At 36.2% G+C, this 21,037-nt stretch overlaps 1 protein-coding gene across 3 annotated transcripts in view; it reads right to left on the reverse strand.

Annotated features, from left to right (window-relative positions):
• Window positions 1-6,781: 6,781 nt before the first annotated feature.
• The window catches only part of LOC129263281 (MFS-type transporter SLC18B1-like), a 16,905-nt gene continuing 2,649 nt past the window's right edge, over window positions 6,782-21,037 (reverse strand). For 2 of the 3 annotated variants that reach the window (XM_064103464.1, XM_064103459.1), the window contains exons 2-13: window positions 19,389-20,349; window positions 18,887-18,982; window positions 16,904-16,977; window positions 14,920-15,067; window positions 14,145-14,213; window positions 13,185-13,278; window positions 12,367-12,602; window positions 10,038-10,129; window positions 9,481-9,576; window positions 8,663-8,737; window positions 7,952-8,095; window positions 6,782-7,368 (exon numbers count right to left, since the gene is read on the reverse strand). In XM_064103464.1, coding sequence (XP_063959534.1) covers window positions 7,272-7,368; window positions 7,952-8,095; window positions 8,663-8,737; window positions 9,481-9,576; window positions 10,038-10,129; window positions 12,367-12,602; window positions 13,185-13,278; window positions 14,145-14,213; window positions 14,920-15,067; window positions 16,904-16,977; window positions 18,887-18,982; window positions 19,389-20,078 — 1,911 coding nt within the window. In that variant the 5' untranslated portion in view covers window positions 20,079-20,349 and the 3' untranslated portion in view covers window positions 6,782-7,271. The remainder of the gene's footprint in view (window positions 7,369-7,951; window positions 8,096-8,662; window positions 8,738-9,480; window positions 9,577-10,037; window positions 10,130-12,366; window positions 12,603-13,184; window positions 13,279-14,144; window positions 14,214-14,919; window positions 15,068-16,903; window positions 16,978-18,886; window positions 18,983-19,388; window positions 20,350-21,037) is intronic. The other variant, XM_064103473.1, reaches the window with a different exon arrangement.

The raw sequence follows: 21,037 nt of genomic DNA on the forward strand, positions 1-21,037 counted from the left end.
CTAAAATACCATAGTGTAGCATTGGCCGTCTCTAATTATTGGTGAGGCTCTTCCAAAGATTTTTTTTTCATCTATTCAACAAAAAAATTGTTGATTGCATTTAATTGCATTTGTCAACCAAGGCACGTAGAAGTAGAGTATCAGTGCTAGCACCACAGGTCTTCCGTTTTAGTTTTGTGTCGAAAGTCAAAAGAAAGACCGACAGTGTTTCCCTTTAAGCTTACAGGTGAGTCCCTATGATGTGTGCATGGTCTATTTCTTTTCCGAAGAAATTATGCCTAGCTACGGGACATAACGAAAACAATTTTACATTCTTTCGCACCTGAACTTCTGTCTCTGCTCTGTCTGTCTTGTCTACCCCTTCCCCCCTCTCTATTTCTTTCTCTCTGTTTCTTCAGTGTCCCTTTTTAGTATAATTATTCTTAAAATATGCACCAAGCATTTATAATGTCATGTGTGTATAATATTTTACATGATTATACTTTCTCTTCTTTCATCATTCTCTAGCATATATTGTCTCGAGTATAATGTAGCCCAAATATGTGCGTTGCAGTCATATTCGTGCAACAGTCACTGTTTTGGAATGTTATACCAAAGACCTAGGTCTGTGGTGTTAATACCAAGAAACGCTCTTGTTTGGTCTACTACCATTGACGTAAGCAAACTTCACAATGCCAAGCTTTACTGGTGAAAATATCAAATGTTCTTGTTTAGTCGTTATGCTGCCTCGCGCGAAGACATCTCTTATTATCTGGAATTTCTTAAATCAATTTGTGGGTTCAACAAGCTGATTTTCACTGGTATAAACTCACGAACGGCATTTCACTTGAGCCCCCTTTTTAATTTACACCGTGTGTGTTCAAAATCATATATTCAAAGGAGAAACGGTATATTTTCTTGGTCGCTACGCTTTTTCGTACGCGTAAACATCCGAGCGTCCGTTCACTACGATGTCTTATCTGCCTATAGACAATTTCGAAGATTAAAAATTTTCACTTTCACCAGTGAAAACTTCCAAATATATCCCTTTCAATATTCAGGGCCCCATTTTGGGCCGTTGCTATATATCAAAGATGATGTGGCCTGATGGCTTTAAAGGCTATAGCCACTGATTTGGTAATGTTTATGTTGATGAAGAGACATAAATCGAGGACCCAATCTTTGTATTTATATTTTGATACTGTTTGTTGGTCGCACCAGGACCCGCAGTTTTTTTTGTAGGTCCCATCATTTCTTTGACTTGAATCACTGGCGTAAATCCGTGTTGATGGGTGGGGGGGGGGGGGTGACTGAAATATTTTGGCATTTTTTTGCAATCATATTTTTAGATATGCAAGGAATTGTCATTGATATGTCCACAGTGGCGTACCGTGGGTCACGGCATTTACCAGCAAATACATTTTTGAATCACTGAGTGAGCGCGCTCAGTTGCCAGTTATGCTGACCTAATAGAGACATTTTAGGGACAATGTCATTAAACGGATATGTATCTCACTGATCAAATAATGCGAGCGCGAAGCGCGAGGTGAATTTTTTTTATATTCACACCTAAAAAGGGACATTATAATCAAATTTGTGTAATCATGATAGGTACCTGTCTCGCTAAACAATGCGAGCGCGAAAGCGCGAGCTGAAATTTTCGTATATTTTGACCCCAAACAGCGAGATTTTAAGGAATATATTTTAGGAATCCATTAAGAGTATGCATATCTCATCATAGTCATCTAATGCGAGTGCCAAGCGCTTGCTGATTTTATTAGAATTATATCTGAACACATGAAACACTTTTTGTAGTAATTGCAATCATGATTATCATACGCATCTCACTAATCAAATATTGCGAGCGCGAAGTGCGAGCTGAAAATTTAGATAATTCAGACCTGAAGTGGGGCATTCTAAGGTTTCTTTGTAGGAATTAACTAGGACCATACGTATTTCATTAACCAAATGATGCGAGCGCGAAGCGCGAGCTGAAAATTTTTGATATTCAGATCAGAAGAAGGGACATTTTAAGGACTGAATTTAGGAATTTATGAAGAGCAGACATATCTCACCAATCCACTAATGCGAACGTAAACACGGACAGAAAATGTTTCATATATATACGAATACCTTAACATGGGGCAACCACTTTTTGAGTCATGTAAAAGAAGCATATGTCACTACATAAAACAATGATAACTCAAGTGCTAGGAAATATATTTGGTTTATATTGACTTGAAAACGGGATGTTTTAGTACAACAGGATTATATATCTCGTTAAAAAGACAATGCGAGCACCAGGAACAATAAAGACGTTGGCCCTGGGCAAATTGTGTTTCATAAAGTTATGGTAAAAATGTTTGTTATGTAATGTAACATAACATAATTATAATATAATATAACATTATAATAAATAATATTTTCTTCTTTCCCACTACGTTTCTCTTCCTTTCTTCCTCTTTTCTCCTTTTCCCCGTTTTTGTGTGTGTCCCCCATGCCCCCTCCCCCCGTAGTTACGCCACTGTATGTCCATATGGCAAATACCCCTCCAATATTATTATCTTTTTTACCCCATGATGGTTTAATGGTTTTATTAGAGATTATATTCAAATTCTTTTGACATTCCATTATAATCCCTTCCCAAAGAACCCAACATTGATGAATTGGAAGAAACGGGGGTTTCTCTTCAACGTTATAATAAGGACATAAGTATTTCGTTTGGAAATGGTGAACTGGCTCTTTATTTGCATTTTATGATTCAATAATATTGTTTCATTTGTTAAGCGGTATTTTAGGAAGAATTTTCACCAATAAAACAATTATCTCTTGTGATTTTTTTATCATTTATTTCGTAAAAAGTGGGGGGGGGGGTGTTTTTACAGGCCACCCCCCCTCCTCGAAAAGTGGGGGGGGGGGATATATCCCCCCACCCCCCCGGGATTTACGCCAGTGACTTGAATCAAGCTTTAACTTTTTATCTCGTATCGCCATGTCATGTTATCTGCATTAATAGTTAGGCATTATTGTTGCTGCTTTTTTGATTTGAATGAAATGTCAAAATAAAAATATGAAAATAAATGAAATGAAAAAGGAAATGAAATAAAATAGTTAACAGAATACGCTTTCATTTCATTTAACATTGGATTCAAACTTTGAAAACAAGTAGTTTTATATTTACCAACATTTGACATATTTTTTAATGGCAACTTTAGAAGTTTGATAATATAAATAAATCCATTAAAATTTTGACTTTATAACTGCGTGTTCTGCAGAGAAATAAACCGCATAAAAAATGCCATACCTCCCAAAGCATGATGAAGATTTAGATTCATCAGATCCCGACGTTCATGATGATGGTCCTTCTGCAATTAAAAAAGTATATTATATATATATTTTTCTAGTTAAAATGACTAACAAATGCGAGTTTTGATTTCCCCCAATATGACTTTCTTTATGATTACTGAAAATAAATTTACACCCAAAAGCGAGTCATATAAATTAGTTAATTAGATCGTATATATGACACAAGTAATGCCATAGGACACACAATATAGTTCAGTCCATCAAAGGGAAATGTAAAGTGGTACGGTATGATTTGAAATTCATTAACATGATTTCACTAAATAAATAATCCGAGCACGAAACGCAAGCTGAATTTTTGTAACATATTGACCTCAAGATGGGACATTTTTAGGGACAATTCGCAGAAATTATGGACTCAATACGTATCTCAATAAATTGATAGTGCAAGCGCGAAGCGCGAGCAGACATTTTTGGATAATTCGATCTGTAAAATTGACATTTTTTAAATCGTGAACATGAAACGTATCTCCGGAACATGTACATTAAACAATTGATAAGAGCTCAAATTTGTGAGCGGGACATTTTGATAAGCGTAATTTTTCATTGTGAACATTAAACATGTTTCCGGGACATGCTATTAAACGAAATAATGCGAAAGTGCGAATCGCGCGAGTTAAAAACTGAGATACATTGACCTGGAAACAGAACATCTTAAGCACATGTCATAATCCTGCATGGGATATCTCCTGGACATCATTATACAGAATATTGCGAGCGCAAAGCCCGAGCTGAAATAATTAGTTTTATTAGTTTTCTTTATTGCACTTAAAGCACCGAGAATTCGTTGATTAGGAGCATGTCACAGATGATTATAGACAAAAGATAGCACGTGGAAAATAAACATTTTAAGCGTGAATTTTTCAACATGTAGTTGATTGCTAGTTACTCCTTAATTATCATTCATGGTTTGGGGGCACTCATTTATGGTAGGGATACAAAAAAGTGACATAATTATCATTCACATAAAACGTTATTAGACAAAATGATTTTAGTAAGAGACGAAATCATTCACCTACCTTCTCGCATCATATTGCAGTGAGATCAGCGGCTTGCACACACAAATTTTGTTCGGAAACTATCTACGTATTCGAAGTCATCGATTCCCGCCAAATTAAAACTTTCGAAAGAGATCATCATTAAGTCACTGAAGGGGCATCCCTTTCTATTGTCTCGAGATTGTTACCGACTCAATCTACATGTGACGCTATTTATAGAGCCAGTTGAATTTGATTTTCGTCAGTTACGATCCTGTTTATTCATTTCAGAAAACGGAGATCATATCGATATTTTCGTCTCAAGAGAGTTCATTATCATCCATGCAGAAAATAACATTTGTTCAATGGTTCGGATGAAAGATATATCTTGTAAAATTGGAGTTATGTAGTTTTTCGACCTTTCCGATGACTCAGCAGCACGAACAATGATGGAACGAACCTGATCTTCATATCCAAGTAATCAATCGACGAAGCACAAAGGTGGCTTTATCTCCAGGAGCGGTTTAATCATCGCAATAAACCGAAACACATCCATAAACATTCCACTTCACACATCAGCACCAAATTCAGTCGTCAGCCAAAAAGAAAACGAAAGAAAAACCACACGAATCACTCGGCATCATTCGTGTAGATTTTAGCAACGAGCACGGGCGGGAAAATAAGCACAACGTCCATCTCAAAGTCTCGCCAAAACAAACATCAAGGAGAGGGAGAGAGCGCTGAACATCTTTTCCCAATATTCCCTCGATCCCGCCTAAAATCACCGGTGTTTGACGTATGGGTTACCTTGGGTTTCCGATTGTTCCTGTAACTCTTGCCAATTCAGTTAGATCATCCGAGTTAGCGACTCCGGCAATGGTTAATTTGCTCACCCCAGGTATTCCACTACTGGGCAAGGGCAAAGTTGATACCCTATAAGCCGTGGCGTAATTAGCCATCCTCTGTTGCAGAAGAAATGCTCACACCACCGGGAGGCACATGGGACAATTTTGTTCAGGGATTTGGACAGTGACGCATATCCCAAGATCGGGAATGTTAAAAATAGCCTTCACTTGAATGAGCACCAGATACTTTTGAGATGTAAAAATGATTTGAGCAAAGATTGATAGAGGTATATACGGATGAAAGTGGACATAAAGCATGAAGAACATGCATGTGCAATAGATGAACTTGCTTGAAGCAGTTCTCCTCCACTACATCTCTTCCAGTCCCACCAGTCCTCCCAAAAAGGGAACAGGGAACAGGGCCTAAGTTCCACGACCAAGCCTCCGCCCCCCCCAAAAAAAAAGGGGGGGGGAGGAAAGAAAAGGAAAAGAAAAAAGGTGGAATATGATTATCTATATTATCTTTTTAACATTTAGCCAAAATCTATGGCGAAATGATTTCATCACATTTCGTCACATACGCCATGTTGTGCCCCTATTTTTTTTTCTAGTTTATTTTTTTTTGCCGCCTCCACAACCACGGTACAACTCAATACCATCGCGATAAACTGATAAACATGTATTTACTTTTAACGTAGCAGTGAACCCCAATTTTGGCAAATAATGGGTTTTATTTCACTGCTACTCCTTGATATCATGGGTAAGAAAAATAGACGTTAGGTGGACTTAGGCCTCTGTTGAAGTACTGAAGATGTCTGAATTGAATTTTCATTTACATTAGTTTGTGCCACATGTCCTCAGCTCCAGCTGGCACAAACATCAAAACGGAATTTATGTTTACCATGGATATAAAAATGTTCATTTTGATAAAAAAAAAATATTCAAAAGGATTGAAATGTATCTGTTCTATTATCATAGACAAGAAAATGCATATGTATTAAGCGAATATTCATAACAACATGCGATGTTCCTCAGTGAAACATTTTAGGTCCATTTGTATTCATGGTTCACATGAATTAAATGCTTATTTGTTTGAAAGACTGAATGCAAAGTTGATTCTTGATAATAAGCTACTTTTATCTTTACCATATTATATTCATGTTAAATTTTGGTTTAACCCAAAAGTCTAACTTGGAAAAAAATGTTTTTGGGATATCAAAACTACGTTCATTGAACAATCTCAAGAAAAACTTCTGTTTAAACGTTATACATTTTAAGTTTCATACCATAGTTTATGTTCTTCCTTGGTGAAATAATCTTTATTCCAGGCAAATTCTTGTGGGGCTTGCCACTTACACAAACATTTTTTTTCGCAAGCCTCTCCACTCAGATCAACCAATGTAATTTTCCATTTCGTTCAGTTCCCTTTTTCACTTTACTGATGATAATTGTTTAATTTCACACGATTGATACTGAACTAGATTGTTTGTAATATATTTAAGTATATCAAACTGATAATATAATAAACTGAAACACAATTTAAAAATTCAAGTAAATCTAAATGTAATCTGGTATCGATAACAAAGCGATACGAACACAAGTGCAAGACGCATAAAATGTTTGTTCATACCACTTTATTAAGAGAATATATTACATGACAAATGACTACATTATTTTATCACTTGTATTTGGGCAAGGAATTTTTGTAGGCTATCCAGCGAATACTGTAAAACGCTGCGATCGTTTGGTATATCGTAGTCTAGATAAACAAAAAAATGTGTTCATAAAATTATGACCAAATAATAATGAAAAATACCCGTTACATCCTTAGCTGTACTGAAATGAGCGACGTTGAGCACGGTATATATTTTAGTTTATTACATTGGTATAATTATTGAAATTTTCTCCCTAATCAGATGATATTGAAAGAATATATGATTATGAGAAACAGAGACGAGAAGCAAATAAATATCAATCAGACCACTATTCTTTTATCATCCAAGTGGGATGTTGCCCCCTCCTTCATTTGACGCTGGTGAATGTTCTTTCATGCTAGCCCGTGCGTATTTATTATGAAGTGGAACATTCCATTCGTGATTTAGGTTGGTTAAACATGTCCTTTAAGGAGGGGCTCCATGCTGTCTTGAACTAAATCGTCCTGATTAACAGAGGGCATTACCCGGGTTGTTAATGGTGTTGGTCTTCTGTTAATAAAACCATATAAAAAGATGCATGAATTAATACGTGTAAAACGACATTTTCCAGAAAGAAAAAAGAGATTACAGTAACTGAAATTAATTATAATGAAGTCGAAAATAGAGGGCCAAATTTTAGGTAGACTGCGTTTGGATTAAAAGACGAAATAGGATATTGCATTGGGAGGATCGTTAAAGTTAAAACGACATTTCAATCATATTGATTCCAGATATTTATAAAGTGCTCATTGGTATTACAGAATAATAGTTTACGCATAATATATATACCTGTAGGCCTAATACAATCTGTACGTTAATTTACTTTTCAGAAATATTGTTGACACATGTGCTAGGGCTTTGTTAACCAATTTAAAAACAAATCTTTCACGACGAAAAATAACGGTTGGGACCCAAAGAATTCGAAAAAAGAATTACATGACTGCGGATACTGGAATAACGAAAAGGGAGAGAAAACAAATAGATGAAATTCATATTCCGGAATTGTTATTTAGCCTCATTTTTTGCTCTTTAGTGATATTCATCCGTATTTGTTTTCTTCAATAGAATGATTTACATAAGACTCGGTCAATACCTTTGTTGAAAGCAGAATTCGCCTAGAGTGAAAAGGGCCACTATGATTGCTACGCCAACCTGTATGCCACCGATGACGGTTGCAGACCAATCAAAGCTATACAGATGTACAACCAAGCCACCTATAGACGGTCCAACGAAATTCCTGTCAGTCGGGTATTACAAATAGAAAAAAAAGGAAGATTAGAAAATGGTTTTCCTCATGTGAGTAGAGGTAACAAATGGCCTATATGTGAGAAGATCATGATCTTTCAATGAAGGATCGAAAATTGTAATTATTAGGCTTACTCTTAAAGGTAAGCTAATTTCGGGTAATTTGTGTGATTTTTTTTTTATAGTATCGGGGATATTGATTGTTGTCTTTTGTTTGGGATTATCATTCTAGTCCTTGAAATCACCATCCCACCCCCACAAATACCCCCATTTAATGCGCAATATCGTAATTATGTAGGTGACTGTGGACTGACCTAAAATTAAGTTAACGTTTTACTCGACAGCAGGAATTTCCAAGCATATGACTCGATGATTATAAAATAATCCGGATAGTCATCATGGTCATGACAATCTTAAAGGCATCTTGGTAAGATGTCAACATGTCAGGTGGAAACATTAAACAACGATATCCAACGTGTAATTATAATTGCTTTTCTACAAGGTATAAAACCCTGATAAACTGACAAACTACAAGCACCTATAAAAGACGTTAACATACCCAAGAGCTAATAAGCTCGAGAAAATTCCGGAAACGACTGCCTGGGTGCTCATATCATCTGGAAAACCATTCTTCCTGCAGTCATGTTGGAAGAGATTTTTGAAATGAAGAGAATAATGATTTATACAGCTATTTCAAATTAATCTGAACTTCTTCTCATTCGTTTCGATATTTCAAAATTATACATTTGAAATTTATATTTGACATGCCCTACTAAAAATGAAAAGAAGCGATTTGTCTGTCTATGAAACAAAATGAGGGGGGGGTGGTTAAGGAGAGCCATTTTAAAGAGTCCAGTAATGATGACCTTCATTATGAAGCAAAAACACTACTACATTACGGAAAAATAGAATAGGATATATTGTTTGACGGCCATGCACCGTTGCAGCGAATTCAAGGAGGCGCAAAAGTAACATAAATTTTTGGGACAGCCAATACGTTACATAAAAAAAAATACTTGAAATTATGAGATTGGTACTCAGCTTGGCGCAACTGACATGTCTAGACATATTTCTAAATATTTATAATTAAATATTTATTTGTGGTGTAACTTGAATATAAAAAAGATAGCCAAATATGGCTAAAATTATAGTTGCACACACCTAACATTTTCATTTTTAACTAGTTCGGAATGTATCTAGATGCATGTAGAAAAAGTCACCTAAGAAGGGTGTTCAGCCCCACTCTTAATATTTATTGCATATTTGCGTCCATATCCATCGAATGGATATTATACCGTACAATGCTTACCCTGAGTTTACTTCATTCCTTATGGACGTAGGATAAAATGAAAATACGTTTAACAATATAATACTTACATCGCTGAGGTAAGATAATCATTGAAAGAACAAATGACAGAAGCTGAGAGGAAGATGCCACATAGGGCCAAGCTCAGGCAAATAATCCACAGTTCACTGGATAGAAGAACAATGGAACATTTGCATAAAAATACATCATATGACTTGTCTGAAATGCTGTATAAAATAAACCTATCAACTTGAATGAATCTATTTCGCCATGGTAATGGAGTTAATAGGCATTCATATTATTCATTCTGTGCACTATTTGGCCATGATTATTATAGCTAGACCTTACTCTACTTACCAATGATTTTTTTAATTTGATTATATTTTTAATGCCCATGTGAATTTGTTCATCAATTTTTTTTGTTTTGTTTTTGTAAAAAAACACTGCGTTTCATTAGCCTATATCTTTACTTTGGGCGCATTTAGGGAATAGTATTTACCCCGCATTAATGCCAGTTTGTAGACCAAATTAGATGGCGTGTTTTTTTTTAAGCATTCAGTTGATATTTTGGCCGTAAAGATAGAGCCTTATGCAATCGGCAATGCTATACTAATTAATTAAAACTTACTTTGGAAGATTCAGAAGGGGCGACGGTCCCATCAAAAGAAAAGCTCCTCCACTCATTATAGTTCCAATGATTATCATTAAACGAGATATATTCTGATGAATAATACATCAAAAATAGTAAAATAAAATCAACATTTTCATCAATATGGATTGTCTGTAAGAGAAATGTCTGTCGATAATAAAGAAACGTTTTGAAAGGGATTCAAAGTGCATCACGTTCAGTGATCAGTAAATCTCTTCATGCTAGGAAGAGATCACTTCAACAAATTCTCAGGAGTCCATTTGCGCTACAGAAAACATCTCCAACATAGGTAAAATGTATCGATGTGCACTGACAAACATTTCAAATTATTTGATTGATTATATTGTAATTACTGCCAAGCTTTCTTAACACCTCGGAAAAATATGATATTCGCTTAACACCTCGGAAAAAAAAAATGATCATTTAACATACAGATTTATGTCTACTCCCCTTTTCTCACACCCCCTTTTCTACCCCCTTCTTCCCTCTCTCCCCCCTCTCTCTCTCTCTCTCTCTCTCTCTCTCTCTCTATATATATATATATGCATACCAAATTTTTTTTTATACATTTGTAATATCCTGAAGATTTTTCCACATCTTAACATTGATACAGATCCATTGCAGCAAATGACGATATAACTGTCGAAAAATATTTCCGCTTGAGTGAGCACCACTTACTTTTGAAAAGTTAGTGAAAAATGAATTGCGCAAAACTTTGAAATAGTTATGCGAATAAAAGTAGACCTTAATCATGAAGAACAAATAGAATTTAGCTAGTAAAATTGATTTGAAGATATCTTTTACCTTTTTAACTTGTTTCCTTGCCCAAAACACTGCGAATAGTGCCATTGCGCCCCACCCCACTCCCCCACACACCGAGGCCATCGTGACGATATTTGCTTTACACTGAGCTGTGATTTTCATGAAATGGCTTAGGCTTGATTTTCATTTGGTTAATCATTGTCAAGCTTGGGAAAAGTGTGGAGAAACAAATATTAAATGAAAAATGAAATGTAAACCCACTTTAAGTGATAAAAACTTAGTTAAAAAATGTGGGAGATGTCTGATATAAGCTTTTGTTTAGATTTAGTTATGTCCTCAGATCCAGCTGGCACAAAAAGGGTAAAGGTTGTGCTTAGTAAGTGTTACATTTTTAATTTTTGGTGGCAAATTGTTACAACATACTTGCATGTATCTGTTTTATTTCAATTGACTCAAAGTGAAAGGGTGGGGTATGAGAAATGCTTCGCAAGGTATGAGAAATGCTTCGCAAGGTCAGTTTGATTTCGCCTTTTCCCCTTGACACAGCATGAAAACGAGCATTTCTGCGCTAACAGATTTCTGCGAGCTTTTCAAAAATGGACAGTGCTCACTCAAGTCTAACATTCTGTCAAAATGTTTACTTTCATTGGATAGATGAGACCCAAACCCAAGAATATATGTGGAAAAAATACCCACATGTTGTATATTTTTTAATTTCCAGGGCTTTTTCAAAGTGTAAACTTTTTTTGATACGCACTGTATATGTATATATATATATATATATATATATATATATATGTATGTGTAAAGTTATACATGTACAACAGCTTTGGCAACTCTTTTTTATTTAAATATTGTAAAGAAATTGATGAAGAGAACAATGGTAGGCGTAGCTTAAATCAAGGTTCCCCAGAGCTATCTACCCTTTGGAAAAATTGGCAATGCCGAAAAAATGTCTCTGCCGGGAATCGAACCCGGGCCCCCAGCTTTGAACGCCGGTGCCTTAACCACTAGACCACATTGTTCTCTTCATCAATTTCTTTACAATATTTAAATAAAAAAGAGTTGCCAAAGCTGTTGTACATGTATAACTTTACACATTTGTATACGTTCCCCCTACGTGTACTGTATCAAGGCAATAGCTTTGATCCAGCTGAAGCATGGCGGCTTGTCATTGTTCGAAACCCACCTTCACCCGACAAAGGAAATTATAATTGGTATAGTGTCGAAAATTTGTCTATCTGACGGTCAATCGGATCGGGGTCGCCCTAGCCACTAACCCGTCCCTGTGGTCTAGTGGTTAAGGCACCGGCGTTCAAAGCTGGGGGCCCGGGTTCGATTCCCGGCAGAGACATTTTTTCGGCATTGCCAATTTTTCCAAAGGGTAGATAGCTCTGGGGAACCTTGATTTAAGCTACGCCTACCATTGTTCTCTTCATCAATTTCTTTACAATATATATATATATATATATATATATATATATATATATATATATATATATATATATATATATATACATATATAAAATATATAATCTGTTCCTACCAGTTTCTCCGCCATCCAACCCCAGAAGGGTGAGCTTAAAGCATAGCATCCTCCAGACAGCAAGAAGAGTAGACCCACTACCATAGCGCTCTGTGTGAACTGCTCCACGTGAAGGGAGAGGGTGGGGTCCAAAAACCCAAAGGATGCGCTCCCAACGAAGATACTTAGCCCAACGGGCCAGACAGACGGGATGCGAAGGAAATCGGAAATGGAACCAGTTTTCATGTCCTCACTAACTGCCGAGTTCCGGTCATGGAAAATGATAGAAATTCAAATGTACGTTCAACTTTTCATTATTCACGATAATTCAAACTGAAAAGATAAAGGCTCGTATTCTCAATTCCAGTTTATTAAAAAATCTGTTAAGTATCAAATGGACTGAAAAATTGAACATTCAATATTATTTTGAAAAAAATGTAGTCCATGCAGCTGTCCATAGTAAAAACAACAACTTTGGTGTGGAGCTAAACTTGTAGGGGTGTTCTAGTCTGAAAATAAATATACCTTAATGAAAAAGGGTAAAATTGGCTGAGCAAAAAAAATAATCTGATTACAAATAACGAATTTACTGAATTTGAATGTTTATCAATATTTTGTGAAAACCGTTATATGCATACCGTCATGACTATGCATTAGTTTGGCCGATGATGTCATATCCCCACTTTCCCTTTCCTTATGTTATTACATGAAGACATCCTTATTAGATATTTTCATACAACGACTGAAATGTTCAATGATAAAGTACGTATATAAGTATTTGTCATTAATAAGCTACTAATATAAGTTATATGACGAGGTACGTCCTGATCGTTTCCTACCTATTGGGGGCAGCAACGCTAAGCCGAGTACAACACATACCAAGTCAGCGCATCCAAGCACTATAAATGGAATCTTGTAATCGTTACCTCCAACCTATGTGTGTAAATGAATAAGTTAATGAAGAAAAAGCCTGTCATTTTACATTGAGAAAAAATAACAACAAAACTATAACCAAATCAATTAACCATATCTGCACACTTGTTCATTTTACTGACACTTTAACCCCCCCCCCGAAATTTTGCAAACAAATTTCCCAAAGTGTGCACGATATTTTTGAATTTCACCCTAAAAACCCCAAATCGCCCATAGCAAGTTTGCTTTCTACGCTAACTCGCTTTCGAGTTTTTTTTTTTTTTTTTTATCTGCGTCACCCCCCGGAAATTATCTGCGTACATCCATGGGGGTGGGGAGTTTGATGGAAAGTCACGCATTTTGAAGTCATTGTATGAAATACCTGAAATTTAACTTTACTCGTGATTATATGTCTGCCTATTCAAAAAGCCACTCCTATTTGTGACAAAATCAAAAGCATTAAAAATGTTCATTTGTATCCTGCATTTCCAAACTGGACCTTAACTGAAAAAAAAATTCTACATACTACCAGGAATTGGTGATGACAATGATGAAGACGATAATGATATGATGATGATGATGATAGCGATGATGTTGATGGTGGCGATGATGATGATCATGATGATGATGTTGATGATAATGACGGTGATGACAGAGATGATGATGATTAAACTGATGACGATGATTGTGATGATGATGCAGATGATAGTGATGACGGTTATGATGATAATAATGATAATGATGTGATAATCACGATAAAAATAGCAAAAACAATGTTAACAAAAATATCTTACAATCCTTCTCCATCTTCTCCATTATACTATGCCTCTACAAAAATTTTGCAATTACTTGGTCTGTTTGATTTAAGCTCTCGTTATAATTCTTACCTCATAGAGGAAACCACCAATGACAGGCCCAACCATGTATCCAAGACCACCAAAAGTCTCCATTAAACCCTGCAATACAATTAAAACAAATAATCATTCTTAGGAAAACGTGGATTTCATTAAATATGATTATTCATTGTACAGTGAGCTAAATGTGCAAGACGAAAGAACATCTCAACACACATTAGACTCACCACGGGGTGGCACGAGTATCAGTCTAAATGTCAACGTTTTTAAATAGTCAGTTGGTTTATTTGACTTAGTAGTGGCATGCAGACCTATTAATGGAATGTTCCCCGGGGAGTGGAGGGGTGCATACATTGTATACGGTCATGTCAGGATCTGTTGACTCGGGCGATAACATTTAAAGCGTGGTTAGAAACGTCGCGACGCGTCCAGACGTTGTGATGTTTTAAGAACAATAAACGAATTATTATTATTATCATTATCATTATTTTCATTGTTATTGCTATTATTATTTTAACTATTATCATTATTATTATCATTGGTATTATTATTATCATCATTAGTAGTAGTGGTTGTAGTAGTAGTATAGTAGTAGTAGTAGTAGTAGTAGTAGTAGTAGTAGTAGTAGTAGTAGTAGTAGTGGTAGTGGTAGTAGTAGTATATTTGTTGTTATTATATCATTGCTTTTATTAATATCATTATCATGATGATGATGATGATGATTGTTATCATTATAATTATTATCATTATTATCATTATTGACCTAGAGTCTTTCCTGTCCTGCAATCTAGCCATTTGCATGACTTACTATTGTTTGAGCAACATGACCAGGAAACGTCTGAGCGGCTATGGTGAATGAGGCGGTCACGGCCGCAGCGGTACCCAAAGCTGCGGTACAGCGGACGACGTAACAGAAAATTATAAACGTTAAAGTGGACGTTATTTCGTCACAAAATCTGCAAATAAGAGAAAATATCGCCTGTTCATCGTTTGTAATGAATAATGGATAATTATGGAGTGGTGGTTACCACAAGGAATAGCAGTGGTAGGGGTCGCGGAACTGGGGTGGGGGCAGGGTCGGGCTTCAGACCGTTATTTATTGTAATTAACGTGCACTAAATTACCATCGAATAGTGATTTTGTTTTGAATGGCAAGCCCCCCCCCCCCTTCGGTTTATACCCCGTTTCAATCTGTGGCCCCTGAGTGGTCCCGATGCCGGGTAGGTATATCCGTAAAAATACGGAGTAATGAATGATAACAAACACAAATGAAGAAACATATGGGTGTCATTTTATCATATAAATCCTTTTCAACAAAAAATATTGAGTAGAATTATCCGTTTTTTTAATGATCAACCAATCCAACTGTTCTGCATTTTTCGATAAAATCCCTTATGCTACCATTACTTGTTTCTTTCTTCTTTTTAATCATTTGCTTATTCGGTGAATTTTTACCAAAGATTGGTCAGTCGCCTCTGGGTGAACCATATACAAAACCTAAAGGATTTACAGAATTCAACGTGTTATAGCGGGTTATCAGTTAGCTGATTCAACTAAATTTATTTGACACGTTCGTTCACCTAAAGGCATATAATAATATTATATACAGAGAATGTTTGAAATGCGTCCTAAGCCCCCCCCCCCAGATAACACCACATATTATGAGAGGAAAGTTATTTTTAGGAGATTAGATTTGTTAAGAAAGTGTGTTGAATTAGTTGGTGGAGCGTCCGTCTCACAACTGGGAGGTCGGGAGTTCAAGCTCCAGCCGCGTCAGACCAAGATAGACGTTAAGGGATGGGAGTTGCTGCTACCCTGTTTGGCTTTCAACGCTGCTGATGCCCAGCAGTGGCGTAGCTATGATTTTTTCCTGGGGGGGGGGGATATTTTTGCTGTGTATGTGTCACAGAGGCGGATCTAACTTTCGCCAATGAGGGGGTGGGGCCGATCGGCCGCTCAAAGTTGATATTTATTTGTTTGAAGGGGTAGTCCTCACAGTCACTTCTTAGCTTTAGTCTTATAAAACAACAAAAAATATAAAATAATCTCATATGAGCCTTATATAAAAAGTGCGAGTGCGAAGCGGGAACTATTTTTTTTTTACTTTCATGCATTTTGTCCTTAAAATTTAACATTCTGGGCAATGTTTGTTATCCTGAACAAGATGCGTATGTAACTAGATAATTACCACGAACGCCAAGCGCGAGCAGAAATTAATTTTAATAAACGCTCTGGCCTGATCGAAAAGGGACCTGTTGAGGACTGTTTGCAATTGCCAATGAAGATAATACATATTTCAACAACTAAAAAATGCGAGCGCGAAGCGCGAGCTAAGAATTTTTGACATTCCGACCTAAAAAATTGTCATTCTAAGCACTTTTCGAAATCATGAAATGGAAAGGTATGTAAACATTTGATACGAGCGCGAAGCGCGAGCGGTACATAATTTAGATTTTAGACCTAAAAACCGAGAGCGAAAAATTTGTACAGTGACATGAAAGATTTTTTATTAATAATTAAAGAAATATTAAAGTCTTCCCCTCACCTTATTTTATTCACTCGTCTTCCTCCTCTTAAGCCTTATTTTATTATTATCTTTTCCTTTTTTTCTTTCTTTCTCCCTTTTTTTTTTGCTCCACCAATTTTTCGGGGGGGGGGGCACCTGGAGGCACACAAAATCTCAGCCCCCCTAGCTAAGCCACTGATGCACAGTGGCTGCTAGGTCAACGATAAATTGGGCAAAATGATTTTTCAGATATTTTTGTTTCACACCCAGTAACTTGCATACCTACCCGAATAGGATGTTACATCCGGCTACTATCCAAACCCCGGAAACGAAGGTGAATTTTGCACCAAGTTTAGGAAGCTGAGTGGGAAAACAACAGGGAAATACTCTTAGATATGGCCACAGATTAAAATCTTAACGATTTTTTCCCAACAGTTTGCATGTACTAAATATACTTATATACAGTGGGATTTAGAATTGAATTGGTTGCTTCCTTAATTTATAGGCCTAAGTGTATATATATATATATATATGCTGATTTGGTAGAACAGTTAGGGTTCTGACCTTTGCCGAAGTTATACCAACGGAAATGACTCCAAGCTGACCTATGCGGAGTATTAACGCAACATAGTCCCCGCTGGAAAACACATTGTCACACAGTGTGATCAGAGTGTATTCACATGGTGGACTATGTGAAAATATTATTCTTAAGTAGTAGTTAAAAATTTTTGAAATTCAACAATGCGAAGATATTTTCACATTCACAGCGTGTTCACATATTCGATTATATGAATATGTGATTCACGCTGTTCACTGTAAAAACTGTGGTGTTAAAACTGACACCAGTATATGTTAATAGACGACCACACCCTGAAGTGTTAAAACAACATCCTAGAGATTGAAAATAACATCAAAGAGTGTTAATGTAACAAACAAAGGTGTTGTAATATTTAACACATATAGGTGTTAAACTAAGACTGTCAATTAACACCGGTGTAAGATAACCGATGTGGTCCTCTATGTACACCGGTTAAAACCTCAGTTTTTGCTATGTTGGAATACTGAAAGGGATGGTCCAGACTGGAGATATTTATATCTCAATAAATAGAGTGAAATTCACAAAGCAAAATGCTGAAAATTTTATCAAAATCGGATAATAAATAACGAAGTTATTGAATTTTAAGGATTTGTATTATTCCGGTGAAACAGTTCTAGGCAGGTCTTTATGAATATTCATTAGGTGGGCTGATGACAATAATATATCCCCACTTGTTCTTTTGTATTTAATTACATGAATTAGGTTTATTAAACAATTTTCTACCAAGAGCTAAAACAATTGGATTGACAACTGATTAAGTGCATTAGTTATTTACCGCCGCAACTTATTTCATCATAATTGAGAGACATCATATACACATGCATGAACAATGAAACATTTATGATTTCATGTATTAACATAAGAAAAAAGAAAGTGGTGATGTGACATCATCAGCCCACCTAATGAACATTCATGACGATGTGCATATAACTGTTTTCACAAAATATTGATAAACTTTAAAATTCAATAATTTTGTTATTTGTTATCCGATTTTGATGAAATTTCCATCACTTTGCTGTGAATTTTACTCTGTTTATTTAGATATAGATATTTTCAGCCCGGACCATCCCTTAAATAATGTAAAGGTGGTTTCGCTTTGTTATCCAAACTGTGAACACACTTTGACCCACGGTTTATTTCCAATTCGTCTAATGCCAATTCGTCCAATCGCCAACTCGTCTAATATCATTTGGTCTACCATCATTTCGTCCCCTATCCACATGGTCCAATTTGTCCACTCACCATGTCGTCAAATAGCCAGCTGGTCAATAGCCATTTAGTCCATATACCATTTGGTCTTATTGGACTAAGTGTCAATTATGCAAAATGAATGAAAATTGAATGGATATTAGACCAAAGGGTTATGAGACTTAATGTTCATAGACGAATTGGTGATTAGACGAAGCGATGATTGGACCAAAAGGTTATTGGACCAAATGGTTGTAAGACGAGATGTTGATGGACGGAATGGCTTAAGACCAAATGAAAGTAGACCATGTGGTGAGTGGACGAATTTACAATTTACCTGACACACTCTGTGGGAGACTGTATTCTTTCCAGTAGGGAGGCGAATAGTCTAGGGGTGTGTTTGTTAGTGTGACTCGATCATTACCCTCTATCACCTCGGATCGTGCCCATAAATCTAATAATATCTTTCATAATTATACTCACAAATTTTCCAAATATTGGTGAGAAGATAACATTGACGAGAGCGAAGGCACCAAAGATGAAACCAATCTGTAGACCCGAAACACCCTTGTCCTTTGCCTAATATGACGGTGGGAAAATAAACTTACACTTGGAACGAAATGAAGAAGTGAATTTAAACTTGACCAAATAGTTTGATGGCAATGTGCTTTCAAAATAAGAAAGTAAAGAGCAGGTATAATATACTTAAAAGTATCACTATACCGAACGTGCTTATAATTGTGTCTTGTGATAGTCATCTTGTCACCGGGTTAAAATTAACCTTCTTTTTATGATATGACAGAGGTACAATTTGTTCCTATATATCTCGATTGCTGATAAACATAAATATTTCTGAACCGTTTTCATGGAATCACTTCAAACATTTTGATTACAAACATCTTACAGAAATAGGGGGTGTCTGCCACGACAAAAAGTGGGACTTGAAATAATACTTTCCTTTTATTCTGACGAAACATATACCCACCTCTCTTGGAAAGAAAGGCGCCAAAACCGAAAAAGAGACTTGATCCAGGAAGATGGAGATAGCCAGGCTGAAGAAGGCAAGAACTTGAGTCTTGGTAAGCTTTGAAGACTCCTTCGAGTCCTCTTCTTCGGATACACTCTTACTTCTTTCATCCCTCTGATAACTACCTTCACTGCCATCCCCATTATGCTCATCTTGGTTTATCCTACTATCAACATGTCCAATCAGCAAACTGGAGTCCTCTGATTGGTTAACGTCTCGAATGGTAGTTCTTGATTGGTCAGATATTAGGAGCGATAGAGATGGAGAACTTGACTGGGGACGGGTCAAATCGCCACTTGAAACCTCTTCATATTGTTCATGGCTATCTGAATTGCATGTATGCACTTTATTTGGAGATTCCGGAGCTGTAGTGTCGGTCGATTCGTGCTCACTATTAATAGTAGTTCCATCTATTGCTAAACAAACTTTATCCTTTGTACATATAGATCGAGAAGGCGATTTGGACAGATTATTGCTCACTTTGGAAAGGTCCTTGGCGCTTTCTTCCGATCGGTCCATTTGTCCAGACTTGACGGGTGAATCTCTGCTCTTTGATTGGCCAATGGCTTTTCCATCAGGTAGTTCATTGCCTTCCGTCAACTCTGATTGGTCAGGAAAAGGTGCGTTTCGCTGAATATTCAAATCCATGATACCTTATTGGTTCAGCTTGATTAAAAAAGAAACATCTCTAGCTACCTCGGGTACGGATCTGACTGGGTCTCACGATAAACCTCAAAATTTCTCGACCTTACTGAATCATTAAATATCCGTAGTTTACTTTTTTGCTTTGGTTGAATTTATTGTCATTTGCGGGAGACTTTGGCTTTCTGAAGTAAGCGAACATTCCATTGACAATTTTCCCTTTTTTTCCTTCTCATTTTTACCTAAAATAGTGGCTTATCAAATTGATTGCAGCAAACTGAAAATGAAAAGAGAAAATAAATCAAGATTATTTTCCTGACACAAATGTAAAACATTCTCAAACAATAGTCTTAACGCCATATTTAAGCAGTATATCTGAAGAGAGAGAGAGAGAGAAGGGGGGGGGGGGGATGGGGGTAGACAATGAGCGAATCAACACCATATGGGAGTTTCAAACTACTTTTTTTTTCAAAATAAGTTTATATGTTTTTTAACCCCTGTCAGCTCTATTTTACCAATAATTAAGATTATTATTATTTACAATAAGAACCCTAAAAAAAGTTTTGCTTTATAACAAGCAATTAATTTTCTCATTTTCACATTTTCATATAATATATGCGAGTGGGGATGGGTATATGGTTTGTTAGTATGTGTTGTGTTCGTGATTGTTTTGATTATGTGAAATAGAAAAATAGATATTGAACTTGAACTCCGTTCTCCTTTCATTTGGTGGATTTTCACCAAACCTCCATAGATTTCTTTTTCTTATCTTTATGTTTTTATTTACCACAACTTAACACATAATGGACTTTCATTATTAGCTCCAAGATATGTTATATTTGGCCTGATGCCGAGTAAATGTACTTTGAACCCATTACAATTATATACGTACACAACGTGTTCAGGATTTCTTATTCAAGAAAAAAATAGTATGGTTCGTCCGAGATATTGAAATATCGTAACTT

Source organism: Lytechinus pictus, chromosome 1, assembly GCF_037042905.1.
Source record: "Lytechinus pictus isolate F3 Inbred chromosome 1, Lp3.0, whole genome shotgun sequence".
Taxonomy (NCBI): domain Eukaryota; kingdom Metazoa; phylum Echinodermata; class Echinoidea; order Temnopleuroida; family Toxopneustidae; genus Lytechinus; species Lytechinus pictus.